The 24995-nt window shown below is 43.9% G+C and overlaps 1 protein-coding gene across 8 annotated transcripts in view; it reads right to left on the bottom strand.

Annotated features, from left to right (window-relative positions):
• Nucleotides 1–7655: 7655 nt before the first annotated feature.
• Nucleotides 7656–24995, bottom strand: part of AHCTF1 (AT-hook containing transcription factor 1) — an 82129-nt gene continuing 64789 nt past the window's right edge. For 7 of the 8 annotated variants that reach the window (XM_023247873.2, XM_023247872.2, XM_023247877.2 and 4 more), the window contains 6 exons: nt 23265–23350; nt 20360–20568; nt 16592–18587; nt 11964–12097; nt 10213–10295; nt 7656–9402 (listed from right to left, as the gene is read on the bottom strand). In XM_023247873.2, coding sequence (XP_023103641.2) covers nt 9213–9402; nt 10213–10295; nt 11964–12097; nt 16592–18587; nt 20360–20568; nt 23265–23350 — 2698 coding nt within the window. In that variant the 3' untranslated portion in view covers nt 7656–9212. Of the gene's footprint in view, nt 9403–10212; nt 10296–11963; nt 12098–14278; nt 14412–16591; nt 18588–20359; nt 20569–23264; nt 23351–24995 lie in introns of those variants that run through there. The other variant, XR_002739252.2, reaches the window with a different exon arrangement.

Here is a 24995-nt window from a genome sequence, read left to right as displayed (position 1 = left end):
TATGCCTTGGTGTTGGCTGGCTTTTGTTGAATTTAATGGGAGTTATCTGTGCTTTGTGGATTTTGATGTCTTTGTCCTTCCTCAGGTTAGGAAAGTTTTCAGCTATGATTTACTCACATAAACCTTCTGCCCCTTTTTCTCTCTCTTCATCTTCTTGGACTCCTATGATTCAAATGTTATTCTGTTTTAATAAGTCACTGAGTTCCCATTATGATCCATTACCTTTGTTTCCCGCTTCTTTTTAGCTTCATTATTTTCCATAATTTTATCTTCTGTATCACTAATTTGTTCCTCAGCTTCATCCATCCTCGCTGTTATGGTATCCATTTGGGTTTGCATCTTGGTTATAGCGTTTCTAATTTCAGCCTGACAAGATTTTAGGTCTTTTATCTCTGCTCTAAAGGATTCTGTAATGTCTTCTACGCTTTTTCTCAAGCCCAGCTAGAATCCTTATAATTGTTCTTCTAAATTCTAGTTCAGACATGTTACTTATATCTGTATTGATTAAATTGCTGGCTTTCATTTTGGAGGGAAAAAAGAAAAAGAAAAAAATAATAAAATAAAATTTAAATTAAAAACATTTTTAAAAATAATAAAGGAAGATAGGTCCTAGGTGTGTTTTGGGCTGCATGGTAAGAGAAACTTGATAGAAAAAAGAAAACAAAGATAAAAAAATTTTTTTGGAAAAATTTGCTTTCTGTATCCAAGAAAAAACAAAACCAGAAGCAAAAACAAAAAAAATCTCACAGGAAGCTAGATCCTGTTTCCTCTAGAGTTGAAGCTTTGCAGCAGTCTACAGTCAGTAGACTTAGGGTGTGGAAGGGGTTTGTGCTGGTCTTCTGTGCGGTTGGTTGGGGGGCTGCTGCTCTGATTCTCAGGTCAACTTGCCCTAGTAGAGATGTTTGGAGGGCGCAGGGTGTAGGGCTAGGTGAAATGGCTCCATTCTCCATTTGGTGGCGCTGTTTAGCTCACTGGGGTGGATCTGTGTGAGTGAGCTAGGGGTGAAAATGGCTTCACTCTGGTATCTAGTCTCCAGACTGGGAAGTTCACACCCTTGTAGACACGCACAATCCATCACTCCACCTGTGTCTCCCATTTCCATCAGCTCCCTGCTTTCCCCTTCTCTGTGTCCTAGCTGTCCACCTACCAGACGGTGCCTCCCTCCAGAGTTTTATCTCAGGCATGGCTATATTTCAAAACCCCACACTTCAGAGACCCCCCCTCTGCTTGGGCCCATGCTGATCCTCTGGGGTGGGTCTTGCCATACCGTGGTGCGTGCCACCTTGTCCCAGGAAATAGTCACGTGACCGCACAGTGGCAGTGGCTCAGAGTTTATGGTAAGGTGCCAGGTTTGCTGCCCTTAGCTGGAGTCTTTGTATACTGGTGAATGGGGCAGCTTGATTGTGCCCACCTGGTCTTGCCTATGGAGAGGCCCTATGGCCTCTACCAAATGCACACCAAGCAGTGGAACTGCTTCTCCCTGGGTGACCCAGGGGATCATCAGATGATGCTGCCCACTCCCCTGTCTCTGCCCTGCTACCTCTCTGGAGTACTGCCAAGCACTGACCTCTGAAACTTCAGACTCTGTGTTCCACTATTTATAGAAAACTGGTGGTATAGAAACCCTCTCCTTTTTCCCCACCAATGGTTTTGGGAGAGTTTTCTTATGGAATTCCCTGTGCCTGCTTTCATTCATTCTTTTTTTTTTTTTTTTCTTCACTCTTAGCTCAGCTCTCTGTGATCAGGGATCCTTACCCCTGCAGCACCCACCGGCTCTTTTCTCCCACAAATCCACTCTCCACAGTTCCTACGTTTTTTTTTGTTTGTAGACTTTTGTACTTTTTGTTTGTACCTTTTTTGTTTGTACTTTTTTTCTGTTTGTAGATGTGCAACCTTGTTCTCTAAGACTTCTGATCGATTTCTTGGGTGTTTAGAATGATTTGATATTTATCTAGCTGATCGGGGGAGGAAGCAAGTTTAGGGTCACCCTAATCCTCTGCCGTCTTTACCCTCTCTTCAGGGAAGTTTGATTTCCAGGAAGTTCTCTCCTATTTTAAGTTTACTGAGAGTTTTAATTCTGATTGGGTGTTGAATTTTGTCAAATGCTTTTTCCGCATCTGACCCTATATTCCCACCCCCCCCGGTATTGTGTTCTTATGATGAATTACCTTGCTATTCAAATGTTTAGCCAGTCTTAAATTACCAGGAAAAGTCCCACTTGATTGATTTTATATATAGATACACCCTTTGTACCTTTTGCACCATAACTATATATATATATATATATATATATATATATAGTTTTTTAAATCTTTTGTTGGATTCTATTCACTGAAATTTTGTGAATTTTTGTGTCTGTCTTCATGACAGACATTGCAGTGTTTTTGTAATCTTTGGCTGTTTTTGGTGTAATATTGTCTTCAAAAAATGAATGTTCCATCTTCTGTCAGCTCTAAGATTTTTTTTTAAAGATTTCTCATTATTTCTTCCTCTGGTAGAATTCACAGGAAAGGCATCTTGGCCTAGAATTTTCTTTGTTAGAAGGTTTTAACCATAAATTCAATTTCTTGAGGGCTATTTGAGTTATCTGTTTTTGTGTGACCTTTGGTGGCTTGTATCATTTCATCTAACTTGTTGAATGTATTAGCAATAAGTTTTTCACAGTAGTCCCATTTTTTTAAATGTCTGTAAGATTTGTTGTGATGACTGTCTTTCATTTCTCATCTTGGTACTGTTATGGTTTTTTCTTAACCAATTGGGGTGGAGGTTCTATTTTATTCATCTTTTTAAAAAAATTTTAACATTTATTTATTTTTGAGACAGAGCATGAACGGGGGAGGGTCAGAGAGAGAGGAAGACACAGAATCTGAAACAGGCTCCAGGCTCTGAGCCATCAGCACAGAGCCTGACGCGGGGCTTGAACTCACGAACCGCGAGATCATGACCTGAGCCGAAGTCGGACGCTTAACCGACTGAGCCACCCAGGCGCCCCTTATTCATCTTTTGAAGGAATTAGCTTTGACAAAGTTCATAGACTTTTCCTACTATTTTAATGTTTTGCATTAATTACTCTTTTTATCCTTATTTCTTCCTCTGCTTGCTTTGTGTTTAATTTACTCTTCTTTTTCTAAATTCTTAGGTGGAAGACTCAAGATTGTGCTTCTCTAATAACTTAATGCTATAAAATTTTTCTAAGCCCTGTGGTAGCTGTGTTCCACAAACTTTGATAAATTTTTAAATTTTTATTCAGTTTTTTAAAATGTTTATTTTTGAGAAAGAGAGACACAGAGTGTGAGTGGGGAGGGGCAGAGAGAGAGGGGGACACAGAATCCAAAGTGAGCTCCAGGTTCTGAGCTGTCAGCACAGAGCCCCGTTGCGGGGCTTGAACTCACGAATGGTAAGATCAGACCTGAGCCAAAGTCGGACACTCAACCGACTGAGCCACCCAGGCACCCCTTAAATTTTTATTCAAAGTATTTACTAATTTGTGGTTTATTCCTTGATCTATGAATTATTAAAAAATTTTTTTTTAATGTTTGTTTTTGAGGAAGAGCATGTGAGCAGGGAAGGGTGGAGAAAGAGACAGAGAATCCCAAGCAGGCTCCATGCTGTCAGCACAGAACCCGATGTGGGGCTCAAATTCATGGACTGTGAGATGATGACCTGAGCCTAAAATCAATAGTGGGACGCTTAACCAACTGAGCCACCCAGGCACCCCATAATGGAATGTCTTCTTAATGAATTATCATTATAGAATGTTTCTTGTTCAAAGTCTACTTTATGTGATATAGTAGTTTTCTCTGTAGTTTTCTTTTCATAGTGTTTACATGGTAGTATCTATTTTTAAGTTGGGTTTTGACAGACAGATGTAGTTGGATCTGGTTTTTCCTATCAAATCTGATCATCTGACTTTTAGTTGGCATGTTTATTTACATTTGGTGTAATAACTAATATGGCTGGCATTAAGTCTACCATCTTGCTATTTGTATTCTACTTATCCCATCTCCTTTTAACTTTTCCCCACTTTTCCTGCCTTGTTTTGAATGCTTCATGATCCCATTTCCCCACAACTGACTGACTAGTTGTAATTCTGTTTGACTTTTTTATTGATTTTTACTGATTTATCTAGGATGGTTGTTCTCAAAGTGCATTCGAGGGGCCATGAGGCCCTTTCAGTGAGTTTGTGAAGTCAGAGCTACTTGATAGAGGCTATTTTTAGGAGTGGTTTAATAAATCTGCAAGCTTTCAGCTGTCTTTGAAAGACAACTAGGCAGACAAGAATCGAGAGAAAAGTTTTGGGGGAAATAAACAGAGTCTCAGTGACCTGTGGGGCAAGGGCGATCAAAATCACAGAAGGAATAAGGTGGGCGGCGGGGGGCAAAAGAGATTTGAAAAAATGAGAGTTGAAAGTGTTCCAAATTTGATGGAAACTATACACACCCAGATCCAAGAAACTTAATGAGCTTTGTCCAGATTGAAATGACCACCTCTCCATCGTACCCCATCATAACCCATATTCCTATCACAGAACCTGTAACATTTTTTAATGCACCATAAGTCTCCCCATACCAAGTTGTGGGCAACTTTATTATGGAATAATGCAAAGCACACGATAAACACTTGATAAAACAAGTGTTCTTAAATGCTGAGTGCATCACATATTTTGTTTATTTTATCTCAGGCAAAATATAACTGATGTTTCTTTTTCAAAATATGCCAATATATTGGGAAATCAATTGATTTGAGTGCCTAAAAATTATTTAGACAATAGCTGCACTTTTGGACCCCATGTTTAGCATGAAAAAGGAATTAAAATCAACTCCTAAATGGAAGTATATATCGTACCATGCTTGTATTACAAAATTGTACTGTCCTATTAACATTTTATTTAAAAACAAACAAACTTCCTTTGAAGTTGGGTTTTAAAGCAATTTACCTGGCTTGCAAATGTACTGCTAGGATCAGCTGAAATAAACACACCATCTTTATCCTTTTGAAATCCATCGTGAGACCAATAGGCCAGGTCAAAAGTAAACGTCTTCCTATGTTCTGGATTCTTAGGGTCTTGTATGGTTGTGGTGGTTCTGGAATGCATGGAAATCACACATTTGCTCCCAGAATTCTTCTCTCTCTACAGTCAAATTACAAATTCGGTCAATCATTGTAGTATTTCTTTGTCTTCCAAGCTGTTTTGCAAGTCTTTATACACACCTTGTAAAAAATTAAGGCAGGAACTTACCATCGATTCATTTTGTTCTCCGTGTGTGTGTTTTAACATTGGTGAAGTGTTTTGTTATAAATGCCATTTGAGCTTGTGTATTTAAATAAGTGCCAGTTAACAATCCTAATTTTGAGAAAGGGGTTCTTCTCGGTGTTATTCTTAGCAGCCGTTATGACAAACAGTGACTCTTTCACTCAGAATTTTTGAGTCTTATCTCTAGTCATATTAATTTTCTGAGAGTAGCCTAACACCCAACTATACCAATGGCGATAACGATAGCAACAGAGAGCTTCTTCCCTGTTTCACGCGCCAGTGAGACTGGTGAAAATCATTAAAGAAAAAATGAAAATGGAAAAACAACCATTTCAAGACTCTGGTAATGGTCCTAAGGGCAAACAGCCAATGACAAAACATCTATTCAAAGGAATTGTATCAAAATTGTTAAGGTGGAGTCTGGTGTGTGAAGCGAGACCATGCCTTCTTCCCCCTGCCTGCTGAGCCAGGTGGAGACTCCGCTCCAGACTGCTGGAGCCCCGACCACAAGGCTCCCTCTCCCCCCAGATTCCAGTCGCAGGGCTTTCTTCCCAGCAGGAGCAGGATATCAGCATTTCACGCCTGTTGCGGAGGCTAAGTGCGGGGAGGGTCTTGGTGAGAGGTGGGATGCCTTCTTGCACCCAGTGCCCACGCATGCAGGGAGGCTCCGCTTTGTTATGTCATGCTGAGAATACAAGGGTGCTGGCTGTCCTTGCCCCGGCCCGAGGGGGTGATCCCATGCCGGGGGGGGATCAGCTGAGGATCTCAGACTGCTGTCCCACATTCCTCACGTGCTGGGGCTTCCAAAACGGAAGCTGCTTGTTCCCACCTCCAGACCCAGAGCCCAGCGTTAGACACGCTGCCTAGGGGGATAGCAACTCCTCTCTTCTCAAAGGTGGCTTGATTTCCTCTCTTACAGAAGTGGGCCCTAATGGCACACTCAGAACAGAAGAGGGTGTGATGAAAGGCGATCGGGAGGAAGTCTGTTTTGATAATGGTTAAATTATAGGCCTTCTAGTTTGCAGAGGTGGTGGGGGTGCAGGGGGTGCTGGGAAGTAAGACAGCTGGGATGAACCCACCTGGAGTCATGAAAAATATGCCACTGATCTCAGAAACGGTTCCTTTTAAAGGAATCGGAGAATCCAAAGTCACGAATATTTACTATGTGTTTTTTTGTACTTCTAGCTCTTATATTTGGGTCTTTGGTCCATTTCGTGTTAATTTTCGTACATGGTGTGAGGTAAGGGTCCAAGTTCTTTTTTTTTTTTTTCTTAAATGTTTATTTTTGAGAGAGACAGAGTGTGAACAGGGAAGGAGCAGAGAGATAGGGAGACAGAATCCTAAGCAGGCTCCAGGCTCGGAGCTGTCAGCACAGAGCCTGACGCGGGGCTTGAACTCACAAACCACAAGATCATGACCTAAGCTGAAGTCGGATGCTCAACCGACTGAGCCACCCAGGCACCCCCAAGTTCATTTTTTGCATGTAGCTGCCAAGTTTTTCCAGGACCGCTTGGCAGCCTTGTTGAAAATCAGTTGGCCGTGAAGGCCTGGGAAGATTTGTTTCTACACATTAACCTGCAGGTCTGTCATCATGCCAGCATCACACTGCCTCGGTCACTGCTGTCTCTCTCCCTAAAGCCGTCTAATTACATATCTGCCTGGCTGCTAAAATATTTTCCGTGACACAGATGAATGCTAAGAGACGGGAAACAATGGACACAAACTGAAAACGTGCAGGACAGTACTGAACACTGATGGACAAGAGCGGAAAAGCAGCGGGTTGTACAAGGTCCGAGCAGGAAAACAAGACCTCCTGGAAGGTCTCCGTCACGTTCGTCGTCTGCCGCTGCGGACCAGTTATTACCGTCCGGTACGCCCTTTGCATGTTTGCTCCCTCTAGCATACCCTTGTCCAAATCTTGTTCTTTGGGTCATCCTGAATGCTTCTATCTCCAGGAGTTTTCACTAGACCCAATCTGTCTCTGGGGGCCCACACTGCTTGCCTTACCATGGCGATACACACTACTACCATTTACTCACACAGGACTGCACGCTTTAGTGGCGTTTGATCCAGAGCAGCCAAAAGTGTGCTGAATGGGCCAACTGTTCAGAATTCTCTTAAAACCTAACTACTGCACTGATTATCAGCATGCAGGGTCCCAGAACAAGTATAATCTGTATCTTAGTGTTGTAGCAACACAGTTGAATGACCAGCGGTAGTAAGTTACATAAATACGTGTATGCGTAAATGCACTTAAAATCTACAGAATTCCTCCCGAACCGGCAACTTATTTGCTTATGATCTGCTATTACTGAGGAGGGGAGAAGTACATTTACTAAAAACAACACGTCTACATTGACCAAACCGCACTGGTTTAAAAAATCATTAACTTGACAGTACGTACGTTTCTCTCATCAATTTTTTTATTGAGCTACTTGTGCAAAGGAATGTAATTACGTGTTTACTAAATTATGTTCAGATCTTTAAATTACTCATTTAACAAGTTCATTTAAATATTCCATAAATGACAAGCAGCTTACACATTTGATCACTATCGTTAAAAAGTTAATAAAATGAGTCATAGTCAAAATTTCAACAAGGCGATGTAACATTCATCACTGACCTGACTGAAAGGCCGCACGCGCACCGCGACTGTCACACTGTCCATACGTGGCATAGGCATCTTCACCATTTTCCCGTCACTCATGTTATTTATTTGGTAGAAAAATAAGGTAGAAAGTGCGCTGCTTATGCTTCACACTAAAACATTAAAAGCTTAGCCAACAAAAGCAGTTCGTTTCCAGACAATCAATTATTCACGGTCCATTCGTTACACACTATCAATGACCTGTTATAAATTATTTTGCAACACTTACTTATTAATGAGTTTTACAGCCCACATCAAGTATCTCCGCTTCACTGCACACAGTCATACTGCGGAGGACAGGGTCCTGTTCTTTTTTCCCCTCCCCACTTCTACTCACACTCTTGGCCCATCCTCGATAGTCTGGCCTGAGGTCCTATGAAAATGTGTCAGTTTTAAAACCTGAATGTTAAGGGATTTCTGTAATTTGATAGCAAGCTCCTTCACAGCAAGAGTATTATAAAAAAATTTGTTCGGTCTTGTCATTCCGTCGACAGCAGGCACACATACAAGGTGTGCCGAACAGCCACGAAACGGACTTGTTTCACATTCCCCCTTCTCAAACCTTTCCAAGAAGTTGCTAGTGAGCAGTGAACCGGTCAATCTAACCTGGATAATTAGTCTCTGAATAATGAAGAGACCGTAAGGACAAATAGCCTTTACGCTTGCTGAACAAGGAATGCCAACGTTATATTTAACCAATGCATTACTTGGAAAATCACTCATTTGAGGTAGAATATACAAAATGTGTTAGACTACAAAACGCGGCAAAATTACATGCCCATAATTTGATTTCAACATAGTAATAACAAGCAAAAAAAAAAAAAAAATACATTTTTTGATTAGAAATCTCATAGAAGCAAAGTGCATAAATTATAAAATAGCAACTTTGAAAAAGAATCAACAGTTATTCAGTCATCCTCGTTTTAAGACTGGCCTAACACCATTAACTGCAGAGGAAGAAATGGGGCCAGTGCCTACTAGCATTAGAAAGTCATGATTAAAACAGAAATCCCCTCTCAAAAATCTAACAGACACAAACTACTGTGAAGTATACACTTTATTTAACATTCCAATAATAAGCCATATTTACATACTGTATAAATGTATGAAGTCTTAATATAAAATAGAAAAAACTGCCTGGACTAAAAGAATCACACTCCTTATGGAGTTACTTTGCTTATTGAAGAGCTTCTGTCTACAAAAATTTACAGGAATTTATACAAATCATTTTCTTCCAAATTAGATGATTTTTAATCCACACAATTTTGATGACTCTACAAATTGGTGTACATTAAAAACTTGAAAAAAAAATTACAGCATTTTTCTCCGTAAAACTTGCTTTGGAAAGGAAGACAGTTTCTTCTTGCTCCTTCCCAGACCTCTCGTCGGTACCGTAGTAGCTTTTCTAGGCTTGTTCTTTACATCGTCAACCGGGCTTCCCAAAGGAGAAATCAGCCTGATCTTCACTGGAGGAGGGGACCAGGGGTCGTCTTCTTTGTTTCTGAAAACCAAAAACAATTCAAGTAAGAATAAACACACTGTAATATAAAACAGAATCCACTTTCCCACTGTATTCGGAAAAAAGCCTCAAGGAGCGGGTACCCTTTCCTGGTGCTCTGATTTTATAAGAGAAGCGAAGAAGCTTTGTGTCATGAAGGTAACCGGAGGCAGAATAAAGGCCCACGTGACCTGGATGGGCTGAGAGCCCGGCAGGCCCGTGAACGGGAGAGAAACGGCAACCCTCAAACCGCACAGTTCACGATTCTGTGCATACTTCCATAATATGCAAGCGCCCCACATATGTCACAAAGCCAACTGATGTATAAATGGTGTTATTACCTACAGTCGAAAGACACATTAAGTCGGTTTTTAAAGTAAGATGAAATGGATTACTTTATGCTTTTATGAAATTCAACCATGCCTAAGCACAAATAAACCTGGAGGAACTTCCCCACGAATGAAGTTTTACTGCCAAGTTTGTAATTATTTTTACTGTTACCTACCTTTACTAAGGAGAGGATGACACATCCCGCCGCCGAGCCCCCACCCCCGCTGCCAGAACAGAAGGACCCAGTGGGCCCCGCCCCGCCCCCACAGCCCAGCTTTGAAGGCTGAATGGGCTCTCACCGCCCTGTGGAGACCCGCCTCGTCCTCCCTCGGTGAAATCCAGCGATCACCAGGAGCTGGTACGCACAGATTCTCCTAAGAATTACCCTTTTCTGAAGAGCTTGATTTCTCTAAGACAAGACTCTTCTCAAATCTAATTCACAAAACAAAATGGATAAAAATTACCGCACAAAAAAGGTCAGACCTGCTTGCTTGTCTGGTCTTTGCAGTCCTGGTGGTTTTCACTTTTTGCTTTCTCACAGTTTCTGTTGATTGAGTGTTATCTTTCTATGGGTTACAAGTTTGGAGAGAGAAATCTTCAGTAATTACATATCCGCAACGTAAACTGAATTCTATCCTGAGTCAAGGAATACCGCCAAACGGTGCTAATGAATTCAGACGCAACAAGTCCCAGATGGATTTTTTTTTTTTTTAAATGTGTGTTTATTTTTGAGAGAAAGCGAGGAAGGGGCACAGAGGGAAATAGAGAATCCGAAGCAGGCTCCAGACTGCACCGACAGCAAAGAGCCCGACGCGGGGCTCCAACCCACAGACTGTGAGATCATGACCTGGGCTGAAGTTGGCCACTTAACCAACGTGAGCCACCCAGGGCCCCCCCCCCCCCCCCCCAGAGTTTCAGTAAGAACTCTGGTCATTCAGGGGCACTCTTCATCCCCATCCGTACGTTCAATGTGTCTCCAAGGCACACGTTTCCTTGTCTGCTGCCCTCTGTCCAAATCCAAGCTCTCCTCGCCTCATGAAGGAACAGGCCACCAGGGACTACTTTTCCTCCCCAGAATTCATTTCATCCTTCCTTCAATATGCACGTGGCTGGGCAGCAGTATGTAAGGAGCCCCCGCCCCCTGCACGGCCACATTCTGGGTCTCTGCAGTCCACAGTCTTCCCTTCCAGGAAGGCCTGCTTCCTTCACCTTCTATCTAGAGGGCTACTCGGGTATAAATCGATTCTTATCAGGCTGTGAAATAATTACGTGTAGCCTCTTTAAACTGAGCTCCTGAAAGACAAGGCATTTGCCCAAGTGATTTCCATGGGCGTCTCTGCCCTTGCATAGTAACTGGTCATAGCAGGTAATTCAAGAAACGCTTTTGAATTAATGTTGGTAACTAGTTCAGTCCATGAGCTGTTTTCATTTTAGGGTTATGCGCAGTCAGGTGATTGCACAACTCTGAAACACTGTCCCTCCAAGTGTGGTCTATGAGTGACACCCCGGGAGTTCATTCAGGGACCTCTATTTTAGATAAACACATCCAGAGAATTCTGATGAGATGCTAAAAGTTAAAAACCTCTTCCCCAATAGGTAATCTAAACCCCAGCTGCCAGTAATACACCATCAGCGACATGTCACAGATGTGTCAGAGGGAGGGTGCCCCAAAGTGCAGAGAAGGCAATTTAGGGCTTTCAGTATAAATGTCTGTTCTTGTAAATATTTTTAAAGTTTATTTTTATTTATTTTTTGAGAGAGAGAGAGAGCAAGGGAGGGGCAGAGAGAGTGGGAGACAGAATCCCAAGTAGGCTCTGTGCTGTCAGTACAGAGCTGGATGCAGGGTTTGAACTCACGAACTGTGAAATCATGACCTGAGCCAAAGTCAAGAGTCGCTTAACTGACGGAGCCACCCAGGTGCCCCAAATGTCTGCTCTTTTAAAAGAGGTTTATTTAGGAAACGTTGCTTAAAAAAGTAAAGAGCACTTTTTTTTTTTTTTTTGAAGAGAGAGTAAGTAGGGGAGAGGGGCAGAGGGAGAGACAGAGAGACAGAAAGAATGACTCTTAAGCAGGCTCCATGCTCAGCACGGAGCCCGATGCAGGGCCCGATCCCACGACCCTGGGATCATGCCCTGAGCCGGAATCAAGAGTCGGATGCTCCACCCACTGAGCCCCCCAGTCACCCCAAGAGCATGTTTAAACAAGCATACAAAGGAATAAAACGCACTTCTTACCAGTTCATCTCCAAGTCTGGGTGTATTGGATGTGTTTTTCTGCCTGGTCCGTAAAGTAGGCGGTGAGAAGACAAACTGAGAAGATAAATCTGAAACTAGTTCTTGCAATTGTGCTGGAGCCTCTATTTTTTTGGCTGAAGAAAGGTAGGAAAGAACAAACGCACACTGTAATCCAGGTCTATGTGTATGTATCTCCAGATCTATTTTTTCTAAAAGCTTGGAACAGAGGATGCACGCTGGAAAGACATGAACATTTCCAAGCCTAGAAACACTAACGGGGACACGGTGGCCACTTGAGAGACAAACGCAGGGGAAAATCTCAACACCATTTGGGTAAATACGGCGTGTGGAACATTTAATGCCCCAAACTAAATAGTCCTACGACATAAAAATTAAAGAATCAAACCCAGAACTATTTTTCTAGGAGTGTTAACCGTCACTGCTCCTCATACATTCTGGGGAAGGAAAACATCAATCTTCTATATAACCTGAGCTAGTTTGCTTCATAATCCCTACTATTCCAAAGATGACGTTTTTATTTATAAAAGTAATTTTATCTTCAAAGAGACTCAAAACCTTTTTCTTTCCAGATCATTCTGAACTAGTGGTTCTGGCCAAAGGAACAACAGAAAAGTTCACGTCATAAAGGGAAAATGGAAGCAGTGAAGGTAACTAGTACAGGAAAAAACAGGCTGATTGATTGGAAGATATTCCATAGATAAATAAAAATGGTTTAATTAAGAACTGGCCCAGAACATATAACTAAAAACATCACAGACGTTCTCTCAGATTTACATTCACCATCGGGTCTCCGTATCAAAGGCAATTAGCAAAGTCACGATGGACGTGGCAGGTGCAGCCAAACCAGTCTGCCACAGGTTAGATTCCAGCTTCTGGATCCTCTACTTGTGGGGCCAAAGGCAAATCAGATAAAACTCTCTCTGCCTCAGTGTCCATAAAATGGGATCACTGTATCGGGACCTACGGAGTCGCCGTGAAGATTACAGGGTCACAAGAGTGTGGGACGCCCAGCAAGTGCTTTGTGGAGGTCTGCACTGGTCACGGAGTCATGACTTTCAGAATTTACAAATCATAAAATAAGATTCTCAAAGTCTGGTTCAACGTTACTTCACCGACCGGGACAATCAAAACTTCTGTAAGACGTCAAATTCTGCTTTTTAAAGCCTAGGATTCTTAAAAAGAAAACAGAGGTGAGGTCAGAACCAGAAGTCCTCTCTGCTGCCTGCTGATAAAGGGCAGAAATGGCAACGGCTGGGGTTGCTGGTGGTGACCTTCCCTTTCTGACGTTAAAAAGAAACGTATCTATATTCTTTCTAGGAAATGAAAACATTCGGTTCTCTGCAGCGGCTCTGCCTTTTCAAAGACCAGCTCACGCTCTTCACCTCCGGTTCCCCCTGCGCTGCAGAGGGCGGGCGATCAGGAACTAGAAACCTACACTACCACGTGCCAAAGAATCCGGCCTCCACCACGCCTTCCACACGCTTGTATCAGCCAGACAAGACTTTGTTCTACCTGTCGGCATGTGAATTCCTCACCCATCTCTCTCCAGCGCTACTTAAGGCTTGAGGAGTTCCAAAGTCCTGGCTTCAGAGCCAGGAACGTACTGGTAAGCAGCTTTAACAACTCTGAGCAGCCAGCAGGAGTTGGCTCCACGGACACTTATCCTGGGGGGGTAGGGTGTGGGGGGAAGCTCTGTGTCCCTGAACTTCCGTCTCCCACCGCAGACAACAGCACCCTTCCCCGGGCTGCGGAGAGTCAGATCAGCTGGCGAACATACACCCACTCCGGCCTCAGGCAGACGGCGTGCCCCTCTTCAGTAACTGTTGCTAGCAACAGAAATTACACAAAGTCCACTGAAACGCCAAGCTTCGCGTTCTTCCGGCCAGCAAAACACTTCTGACTACATTCGGAGCGGTGGGTTCTTTGATGGGTTTCGATTAGAGGACTTCCTGCACCTGCTCCCTGCACTTCCAACCCCTCCCCGAAGAGCTTTCAAAATACGACTTAAGTCAGCATAGGGGACACAGGCGCAGTGAGAGGGCAGAAGGATGGACAGAGCCTCCGTGGGGGGTGGCCACCCCGGTGAAGGAGCGACAGAGCGGGGCGCTGGCATCTTCACTGCACACGGAGGAAAAGCAGGTCCAGGAGGGCTATGCGGCCCCCTCCCCCCCACCCGCCCAGCTAGTAAAGTGGCAGAAATGACATCTTGCAGCACCCCCCCATTTCTCATCACTTCTCACCAGAAGGGGTCTCTTTTTACTACTAGAAAATCTGAAAACCATTCAAATACCTACCAGGAGAAATCGTGAGCAGCCTGTGGCCCGTCAGCGGGATGCGACGCCACCCAGGAGCCCTCAGTGTGTGAGTGACAAAACACACAAGCATCTGAAGATACTCAGCGAGCGAGGGGGGAAGCAAAATACACAGCTGTACACACATCAGGCTGTTGCGTTTTAAAAAAACAAACTACAGGGGCACCTGGGGGACTCCGTCGGTTAAGGGTCCGACTTCGGCTCAGGTCATGATCTCATGGTTGCTGAGTTCAAGCCCCGCATCGGGCTCTGTGCTGACAGCTCAGAACCTGGAACCTGCTTCGGATTCTGTCAGTCCTTCCCCCACTTGCCCTCTCTCTCTCAAATATAAATAAGCATTTAAAAACAAACAAACTATACCTACAACGGGAAGAGACTGCAAACACTGGTTATTGGTCCTCTAGATGACTTTTCTGATTTTCTATGGCAGGCATGAATTTATTACAGAAAAAGTTATAGTTAATGGGCACATGGAGGGAGGATGACTCTGCAAAGGTGACAAAACTCAGAATTCCTGAGATGTCTGCCGTCTGTACCAGAACAACACACAACTTCGGTGTTGGCTGCACTGTTCTAAGTCACGAGGAAAGCAGAAAAGACTTGTGTTAATGACCTTCTGCTCCCCACACTGCTGCCTTTCAGTAATTTGAGCTCTAACAGAGCAGCTTCGTAACGTGAGCTGCGAGGAGCGTTCGGTTCTGTTCTGTTCTGGGCAGAGTATGGGTGTGGCCCACCTTTCCTAACACCAGGAAGAACTGAATTACACAGGACCGCAAAATCAAAGATCTGACTTTAAAACACTGGGAGGGGGCAGAGGAGACCTTCTACAACCACAAATTATTTTTTTTAATGTCTATTTATTTTTGAGAGAGAGAGAGAGAGAGAGAGAGGAGGAGGGGCAGAGAGAGGGAGATGAGGATCCAAAGCGGGCTCCATGCTGACAGTGGAGGGCCCAATGTGAGGCTTCAACTCAGAAACCGTGAGATCATGACCCGAGCCAGTCAGATGCTTAACAGAATGAGCCCCCCAGGCGCCCCAACCACAAATTATTTTTATTTTTTTTTTAAGTTTCTTTATTTTGAGAGAGAGGGGGAGAGAGAGAGAGAGAAAATCCCAAGCAGGCTCCATGCTGTCAGCAGAGAGCCAAATGCGGGGCTCGATCTCACGAACCATGAGATCGTGACCTGAGCCAAAGTCAAGAGTTGATCGCTTAACAGAGACAGCCACCCAGGCACCCCTCAAATTATTTTTAAAAAATGAGGACAAGCGCCCTTTCCTGGGCTCAAGCTATGTTAATATAATGGATTACTGCGTAAATATGGAAATTAAAGAAGTGCTTGTGCAGTGAATGCTGAATATAGAAAATTTCAGTTTGCAGATTTTTAAATGGCTTATCTCCCCATGGCCTTCCTCGAGTCAGGAGGCGTCTAACAATATGGGTCGTTCCTCACTGCGTTTGTATGATGAAAAGGTTTAAATAAATACAACAACACAGTCACCTACTTCACTCACAAGTCCCTGAGCTGCTTTGCTGAAATTAACATCTTAAACCTTAGGTAAACAACTGCTTCTATCACATTTGCAAAGAACTCCCGCACCAGGTCTGTCGGGCCACAGCACCTTTTAGATCCTTTGTCTTGATTGCCCGCTTTACTGAAAAATCCCCCTCCAAATCTTAACAGCACGGAGACATCGTAATCTCTTTGTTATTCTATGTAGACCCATGCTTTAGACCTACATAGTAAGAGGTTCTCATCACCCCTTTGGGAAGGTGTGCCCTGTACCAACCCAACAGTGCCTCATCGGCGCAATGAGGCAGGCTGGACAGGCAGCCGAGCCAACTGGGAGGGGAGGGGCTACCGGGAGCACGCATTTAGGTAATCTGCGTCCTAAATGACAAAATGTTACCACTCCTTCCTTCCCCTCCCTCCAAACAATCTGAGGTTGCAGATATCAGCTGGGTCACGAGCCAAACACGGCTGCACTGAAGTCAGTGACGGCAGAATGACGAGAGGATACTATTCTAAAAGATAAAACCCATGACAAGTGCATTATAGGATTTAAAGAGTCCTACTGGACCAGAAAGTTCTTGAATCTACGATAAGCCTTGAAATAGAAAATCTTTAAATTTTACTATTAAAAGACCAAGACTGTTTTCTTCTTTGGAACAGGGAGGACTTCTCTATAACTACTAATCATTTTCAGGAGAAATAACCAATTACAGTCTTGAACTGTGCTGAAAATAGAAGACGTTGTGTGAGATGAAAATTGTGCTTTGAACACAAGTAAAAGTACCTTTCTCTTTCCTTGGAGCCTTTGACACAGGAGGAGAAAAGACAAACTCCGTTTCTGGTTCCGAAGGGTCCAGCAGTGAGACGGCCTTGCTGGCCCTAGTCCTCCTGCCGCGCGCGGACTGGGTCACGGCCACCGCGGCGGGCACTTTGGCTTCTGGGTCACCCGGTTCCTTTGGGTCTTCGCCCGTGCATTTTTCCGATATTAAGCGTAATGCACGTGTCTGGCTTTGATTTTCGGTCCTTTTTGTAAGCTTCCTCTTTGCGCTGGTCACCGTGGCGAGTTCCTCCGCTGGCACGGAAACGGACTTTTCTAAAGCTGGCTTCCCGGCGTCAGCCTTGCCACCTCTGGCTGGGGTGCTCCTGGCGGACCTCCTTTGGCGGCTGGGAGTCTGCGTCTTCTTGGGACTCCTCACTTCCTTAGTGGCCTTAGACCCCACATCTTCGGGTGGTTTTTTTCTCGGCCTTCCCCGTTTCCTAGGCAGATCCGATTCGGTTTCAAGAGCCAGCTGGGATGTGTCACGCTGACGGTCTTCCAGAACATCCGGCGTGCTGACTTCTCTCTTTTTGGCCTTGTTGTTGTGCTGAACAGGCGGTGCCTCTTCAATGCACATGGGATCTGGTTTGCATCCTACACTTCTGGAAGAGCCGACGTTAGCACTTCTCAGTTTTCTGGTGCTTCCGCCAGAACGTGCTCCTTTACTGACTTTTACATCTTTATCGGCCATTTCAACACTGTCGGCATTTTCTACTGCTTTTTTAATGCCTCTAGGAGTCTTTTTTGTAACAGGTGAAAGCTTACTTTCTCCATCTTGCTTATATCCCGTGGTTTCAGAAGCCCCTAGTTTAGCACTTCTCAGTTTTCTGGTGCTTCCGCCAGAACGTGCTCCTTTACTAACTTTTACGCCTAGATCTACCATTTCAACACTGTCGTCATTCTCCACCGCTTTTTTAATTCTTCTAGGGGTCTTTTTGGTGACAGATGAAAGCTTAACTTCCTCAGCTGCTGGCTCCAGCAGCGGAGAGGATTTTAACCTCCCGAGCGAGCCACCCGGAGTGGCCGGTGGCTCCCGTGCCAGAGGATGATCACTTTCTGAAGTGTCTTGGTGATCTTTTCTTTTCCGTCCTCTCCGAGGAGTAACAGAATTTTGGGGTACTTGCTGGTTCAGAGACGCTCCTCTGACGTCAGAACAGGCACTTTCGGAAGCCCCAGAGAGGTCCTTCGTTCTCCTCGCTCTCCTCCCGCCCGAAAGCCCCGGGGTGCCAGGGGTGGCGACATCCGCGGACTCCTCCTGCTGAGCTGGTCTGACACTCAGGTTTTGGACGCGCTGTCCTCTCGTGCGCGTTCTAGAGGAAATCATGTCATGCGTCTGGCTCACGCTTACGGTCAGTGTACTGGTTTCCTGCACGGTCTTCGGCGTAGATCTGACTACCTTGCTGGGACACATTACCTTCTGGCTTATTAAAGGTAAGTTGTCGTGAATGGACGGTGGTTCCACTGTATCTGAAGTAATTTCTTTACTTCTTGTGTCTTTAATCACATCTAATAAATTTTCTGCAATGGCTACTTTAATGGGTTCAGGCACATATGGTAACGTCTCCAGCTTCTGGGACTCCTGGTCACTCGCGGTGACAGACGCGAAATCTGCGGCGTGTCGGCGACCATCATTCTCCCCGTCGCACGCGGGTTTTTCCTCCGCTGCCGTGTTCGCCGCTGTAGCTAACACGTTAGATGCGGCAGAATCACCTGTCTCAAACTCTCCTTCTTCACCTTCCAGTATCAAGGTAAAGTTGCTCTGCGCCCCAAAAAGTTCCCCATCTACTTCGGCAACGTCACACTCAGCGGAGTCTTTATTATCAGGCAAGTCACAGAACTGCCGCTCAATGGTATCAAAGTTATACTGGAGCTTAAGGGCCCCTGAGGGATACAACTCATTAAATGAAAGATCGTTAGCCTCGTGTCCCGAATCTTGAACTCCAAGCTTTTCATGTTCAATCACCTAAAATGAATTAAAGATAAGAGAAGGGTTAAAGGATTTTCACGCATTTAGTTGAAGCTAAAGCACAAAGGTTTTAAATCATCATCTCACCCTTGGTTTATGAGCTGTTAAACATAAACTACATTTAATCTGGCCTATGCTTATGGGTTTATTTTATAAAACGTCCATTTAAGCCATCAGACATTATTACTCAGTCAAAATAACTAGACAAAAAAAGATTTTGAGATTCTGAATGGAATTAAAATAGAAATCCCACATTTCCCTAGCTAAAAAAAGACAGTCTTTATAAAACCTTGAAAATTATCACGATGCTAACAACAGCTGTGAGAAGAACTTAAAGGACTTATTCTGTTCTCACCCAAGGAAAAAAAAAATTAACCAGAGAGAAACAACCCCCAAATCGCATTTTAATGGGAATCCCCACATTACCTAACTAGCCACACTTTTTCTAAACAGCACGATCCCCATAAGGTTGAAGAAGAGTTCACCTACATAAGCTCCCTTGGGCTAGACTCAATCCTCTTGCCTTTGCTGGGGCTGCATAAACCATGAAATTCCTAAGGCTTTCAAGTTCAGTACCTCTCTTGCAAGGGTTTGGTGGAAGAAGGAATGGTCCTTGCATTTACCTTTTGGTAAGGGAAGGGGAGAAAAAGGAGGAGGTAGAAAGTAACAGAGAGATCTCCTGACCAAGAAGGTAGAACATTCCCACCCACCTAGACAATGACATTTTCCCACTCCCCAAACATTCAGCGAGGAGAGACTGCAAGCACCCAGAGACGCGGGCTCCCACTCACACCACACCCACAGTTTTATTAGCTTCCCAGCTGAAAGAATGGGAACTATGGCCACCTATGTTACAGTGAGAATACTCACGAATACGAATACGGATAAGCACCACACTATTGTGAGTTAAGAAACTTCCCAAATACGACCCAGTCACATTTCTATAAATTAGAGGTGTTTTTGCTTTATCTTAAATTCATTTATCGTACAAAGGTTGCCCATTGATTGTAAAAGAAACGTGACGGAATTTTTAGAAAGCAAGTCGTATTAAATACCAAAAAAAAAAAAAAAAGAATTAAAAAAAAAAAAAAAGAAAGAAATCCTTTCTCAAGGGTATAGAGGTTAAACCCCAGCCAACTGGTTATCATTCTCGTACAAGTATGCATGGGGGAAAAAGTTCTATTTAACTGTATTCAATTATTTTCAAATATAGGCTCTGAGTAGTTTTGATGCCATACTTGTCTCTGGAGTAGCCAGGGTCTGTTTTCTCATGGCTAAAAGACCTTTCATTTGAACCAGATACTAAGCAAAAATTAAACTGTTAGGGGTGCCTGGGTGGCTCAGTCGGTTGAGCGTCCGACTTTGGCTCAGGACATGATGTCAATGGCTCATGAGTTCGAGCCCCACGTCAGGCTCTGTGCTGACAGCTCGCAGCCTGGAGCCTGCTTCGGATTCTGTGTCTCCCTCTCTGTGCCCCTCCCACGCTCGTACTCTCGCTCTCAAAAATAAACATTAAAAAAAATCTTTTTTGTAATTTAAATTGTTAAAATTGTGACTTCACATAGCCTTTTGGTTTTCATGAAAAACAATTTCTCACTTAAAGGATTTATTCTTTCATATTCCACAAAACAGTCACACCTTTTTTTTCCACGCACGTTATCATAAAGAGGCTTTTAGATAGCAGTCAGGTAAACGTATACATTAGGTTTAAACTACGGTTTGAAACCTAACTAAACCACAACTAACAAGTAAAAAATTAATGTCTTTACATGAATTTCTTGAGTATCCGGAGGACCGTCAGAGACAGGAGGCTTTTCTTCTGGAAAGTCAACACTTGCTTTCAGCACACCGGCTGCTACTTCATGATCTTCTTTTAAGGTCAGTGCTATTTCTTGGTCAGACTTATGACCGGAGGTAACGGGACTTTCGGAGGCAACAAGCCCCAGGTCCCCAGTGTCACCATGGACGTCAGACGCAGCTGAAAGACAAACGAGAGTTAATCCTCCAGGTTTTAGACGGAAAGAAAACCAGAAAGATACACAGCACACTATGTGAGAAGCCACAGAAAGGTTAGGGCCGTGTTGCACTGGAGACTGTTTCCTTGAAAACCAGACATATTGCCACACAGCTTCTGACATCTGACGGGAAAAGCCAGTGAGGGTTTACACGTGAATCCCATCTCTTCGGTATCCATTCGGTTTAAACAACACATACTTGCTTTGACAGCGGGAGTGGGGAGGGGCAGAGAGAGAGGGAGACACAGAATCCGAAGCAGGTTCCAGGCTCCGAGCTGTCAGCACACAGCCTGACGTGGGGCTGGAACCCAGGAACTGTGAGATCACGACCTGAGCTGAAGTCGGACCCTCAACCGAGTGAACCACTCAGGTGCCCCTGCCCGGGTTCTTTTCAACTTGGATAGAATTCTTGCTCTTACTCTGAAACTTCAGTATGAACACGACTGCTCTGAGGGGCTCAGATGTTTGTTCTCCATTCAATTAGCCTGGAAACTTCATCAGGTGACTAGTGGCAACCAGCTATCCCCGCCGAGCGGTTACAGAATGACGCGAGGGACATGCAATCAGGGCTTTATCTCGCTGGAAAAAGACTAGATCTCTTTTGGCAGAAAGCATCCAAATGACCACAAATACACTCTACCACTTAGAAAAGCTAGAGGGGAGTTGAGGGAGGGCGACAGCTCATCTAAACAAAACAAAACAAAACAAAAATCCTCTTTATCTTTGCCAAAGACTTACTAGCACTCATAGTTATTTATATGCCATTTGGGTTTGTGAATGACACAAAATCCCAAACACTTTGCGGCAGGTGGGCGGGGGGGTGGGGTGGGGGGGTGTCTAACTTAAAAGCCTTTAGAATTTAACAAAAATCAATAAAAAGGTTTAAAGAAAAAAAACAAAAAATATTTTCACACTTTTAATAGATAATGGGGCCAGCAGCACCCCAAAGACGCAAAGACAGCTTATAAAACAAAATGAAGGCAGCTGTCACCTGTCCATCCGGCAGAGGAATGGGGGAAGCATGCACTTTACCTTCCAACGGTAGGTGTGTGGAAGCGCGAATAACCTTCCCTGGAGAAAATCCTAGAAATCTGTGCATAATCCTTGACCTGCCTGGGAAGCTCATGGTTTGGAACTACTGAAGAGAACTACTGACACAAAATGTGCCAAGATATGGACACACAAAAAAATTCAAGGCAGAAATGAAATGGCAAAACAGAAATGGCGATCAGCCCGAATGTTCATCAATAAGCATGAGTTAAGCCCACCAAGAACATCCATACGAGGGAACACGACCACGACTGTTAAAAAGGACAGGGTTAATCTATATTAATGACATAGGAAAAAGTCAGAAGTTTAGTGCTAACTGAAAAAGAAAGTTGTTTCGGTAATAAACTGGTGACGTTTTATAATTATAGACAACATTTATTGAGCCTTCATTTTTTAATTGAGCTTTTATTAACACTTAAAGGTATAAATATTTTATAGACAAAGCAATGGGAGGTACAGCCCATAGCCTTTACATATTAAGTGCGGAACTAGGTTATGAGTCCAAGCAAAGCCTCCACATTTACCTTCTCTTCCCACATACGCAGGAAAATATGCACACACACACAAATCCAGGAAAGATCCTTTAAATTGCCAATAATGGGTCCTTAAAGTAGATAACCAGGTTATGGGGATTTCTACTTTACTTGGCTGTGCTCTCCTCATTATTTTACAATAAAAGTAGATTACATCCTAGGGGCACCTGGGGGGGCTCGGTTGGTTAAGGGACAGACTCTTGGTTTCAGCTCAGGTCATGATCTCGTGGATGGTGGAATCGAGTCCCATATCAGGTTTTGCACTGACAGTGTGGAGCCTGCTTGGGATTCCCTCTCTCTCTCTGCCCCTCCCCCACTCTCTCTCAAAAATAAACTTAAAAGAAGACATATTACATTCTTAATGAGGGGAAAAAAACAAGTTTTTTCAAGTCTGTCCTAATCCCTATTCATAATGAGACGGGCAGGCGGTATTATAGTTAACAGCATGGGCTCCAGAGTCAGCAGCAACATCATAACATAGTACTGTTAGGTGATCACGCAAAATGCTAAGTTCAAGATGCCTGCTTTCCCCAAACCCAGCTGGAAGCTGAGGAAAATGTTCCTCTCTCATCTCTATACAACCAGGGTCTAAGAGGAGGCACTTAAAAAAAAAAAGTCATTGGATTAAAAAAAATGTATCAAATGAAGTCTATATATTCGTTAACTTCCCTAGAGTAAATGCAGTTGTTTGTGATTATTTTCTAATAGTAAAAAGCCAATTTTGGCCTTAAGTTATTACAAACACAAAACCAGAAGTTGCCCTGTGTAGACACACCTCAGTCCCAGGAGATCAAAAAGCAGATATGCAGTCTGGCTGGGGATTGAGAACTTATTTTCCTCTCTTTGATGTTCTGAAGGAAAATATGTCCACAAAAACCATCCTAAGACTTCTACTGTCAGACCACAGAATGCCTTCAGAGAGACTCACTTCCCTTAGCTACGGAATCTGACCAAAAAGGAAGAACTGTGATAAGAAAATCTAGATAACAGATTCCTTTGTTCTAGGAACAGAACACTCCTAAAACACTAAAACAAAAGAATTCTGAAGGCAAGAAAATATACACGTGTACTGTTACCTGCTCTGAGTGAAGAGGAACAGGCGGCGACAGACACTACCCCTTCGTCTAGAACTGGTACCCGGGATTTCAGGGCGACGATTTTCCTTCAGAAACAGAAGTACGTCCGTGAGCGTGTGCGAAGGCCCCCACCTGCTCTTACCTGTGTTAATAATCCTGCTCCCTCTGCCACATGTCATTTTGGTAATGAAAACTGAGGTTTTCATTATGAATGAACCACCCAAGTTCATTTTGAAGAACACTGTAAAATTTGTAGGTGAATTCAGAAACAAGCAGTGCTGGATTCGGTATTCCTGTTTTCTAATATTTTACTCTGTTGGCAACAGTGGCATGCCGATCAATATAAATTTACACTTATGCCAGTTTTTAAATTACTGTGGGCACATCCTTAAATAAGTCTACCAGGTATTATGGAGTATCTCCTATATACTCAGTAAAGTCAGTTTCGGTGTTTTAGTGTCATCTAAAAAGAGGATGATAAAACAGTGGGAGACCGATGGGACCTGTATCACTTGATGAAAGTTAAGTTCTGCAAATATGGGGACAGCGATCCCTTCCTATGCTGAGCTGGCCTTTCCCCCAAACCCAACTAAAGCATGCTGCCTTTGTAAGAGGGGACAAATAAAATTAAAAAATAAATGCAAGAAAAAGCATGCATTTGGAATATTATATATATTTATTTCATAGGTGTATTTTTAAGACTCATCTCATAACGTTAAGCTAACCAAGAACCAACGGCTGATAAATTTATATTTAAAAAGGACACAGCTTGTCATGATGGGGACTATCCGCCCAGATTATTACCCACGGTGACCACAAAGTTTCTTGTCACGTGACTGCGCCTTGCTTTGTAACTTTTGTAATTAACCATCTAACCCACTGCAATAAATATTTTCATTAAAACTCAAGAAACATGAGAATGAGATAATAAGACAATCTAGACAATCCTTTCATCTTATGTCCTCCCATTTTTCTATGAAAGCCTGGCAAAGATTCCAGCTAATCAGGATCTCTCTTCTCGGAAGGGCAGCACGCGACTGAGGTCATGTAGGAGACGCGACCTTCATGATACTGGTTTTCGTGGGTGCTCTGTGAACTCCAGCAGGCCCGACAGGGTGATGAACCATGGACAGCATGACATGATCACACTGTGTGCACGCTAATTCACCCTTACGACTTCGAGATCAAAGCTGCCACTTTCTGTTTCCTCTGTAACAGTGTTGCTCAGGGTCCTGATGTGCGAGGTGTCCGCCTTGCGACCCGATGAAGAGCTTCTGCCAGGTCAATCACTTCACTGGTCAGTTCGGTGACGTCCAAGAAGGGACGTGGTGCACTGACCGATATTCTCATACAAGCTGCCTGTCTGTCTTGTCGCAGACCGTGAACCAACCAGGAACCGGCCTCAGTCTGTTGGAGCACACTGAGCACCACTGCCCAACACCATCTAGGACACCGCCCCACCCTCCCCGACACCACCTAGGAACGCCGCCCAAATGTGCAAACGCCGAATAAAACTGGTGGGGGGGGGGGGGCACGGTGGTTCAGGCAGTCATTCAAAACCAGAAACTCGGCCGGCGGAGTCTCGGATTCACAGGATGGCAAAAACAGCACTGCCTCTCCTACACTCCATCCTGTGCTACAGCAGACGCACCTCATCGGCCTGAAGCCACCGGAAACGGGTGTGGAGGAACACACGGCTGGAAATCCAACTCTGGTCCTCAACAAAAATGG

The sequence above is a fragment of the Felis catus genome, chromosome F1, assembly GCF_018350175.1.
Source record: "Felis catus isolate Fca126 chromosome F1, F.catus_Fca126_mat1.0, whole genome shotgun sequence".
In the NCBI taxonomy this organism is placed as follows: domain Eukaryota; kingdom Metazoa; phylum Chordata; class Mammalia; order Carnivora; family Felidae; genus Felis; species Felis catus.
Note: the sequence above shows the minus strand (reverse complement) of the source record. Positions and strands in the feature narration are given on the sequence as shown.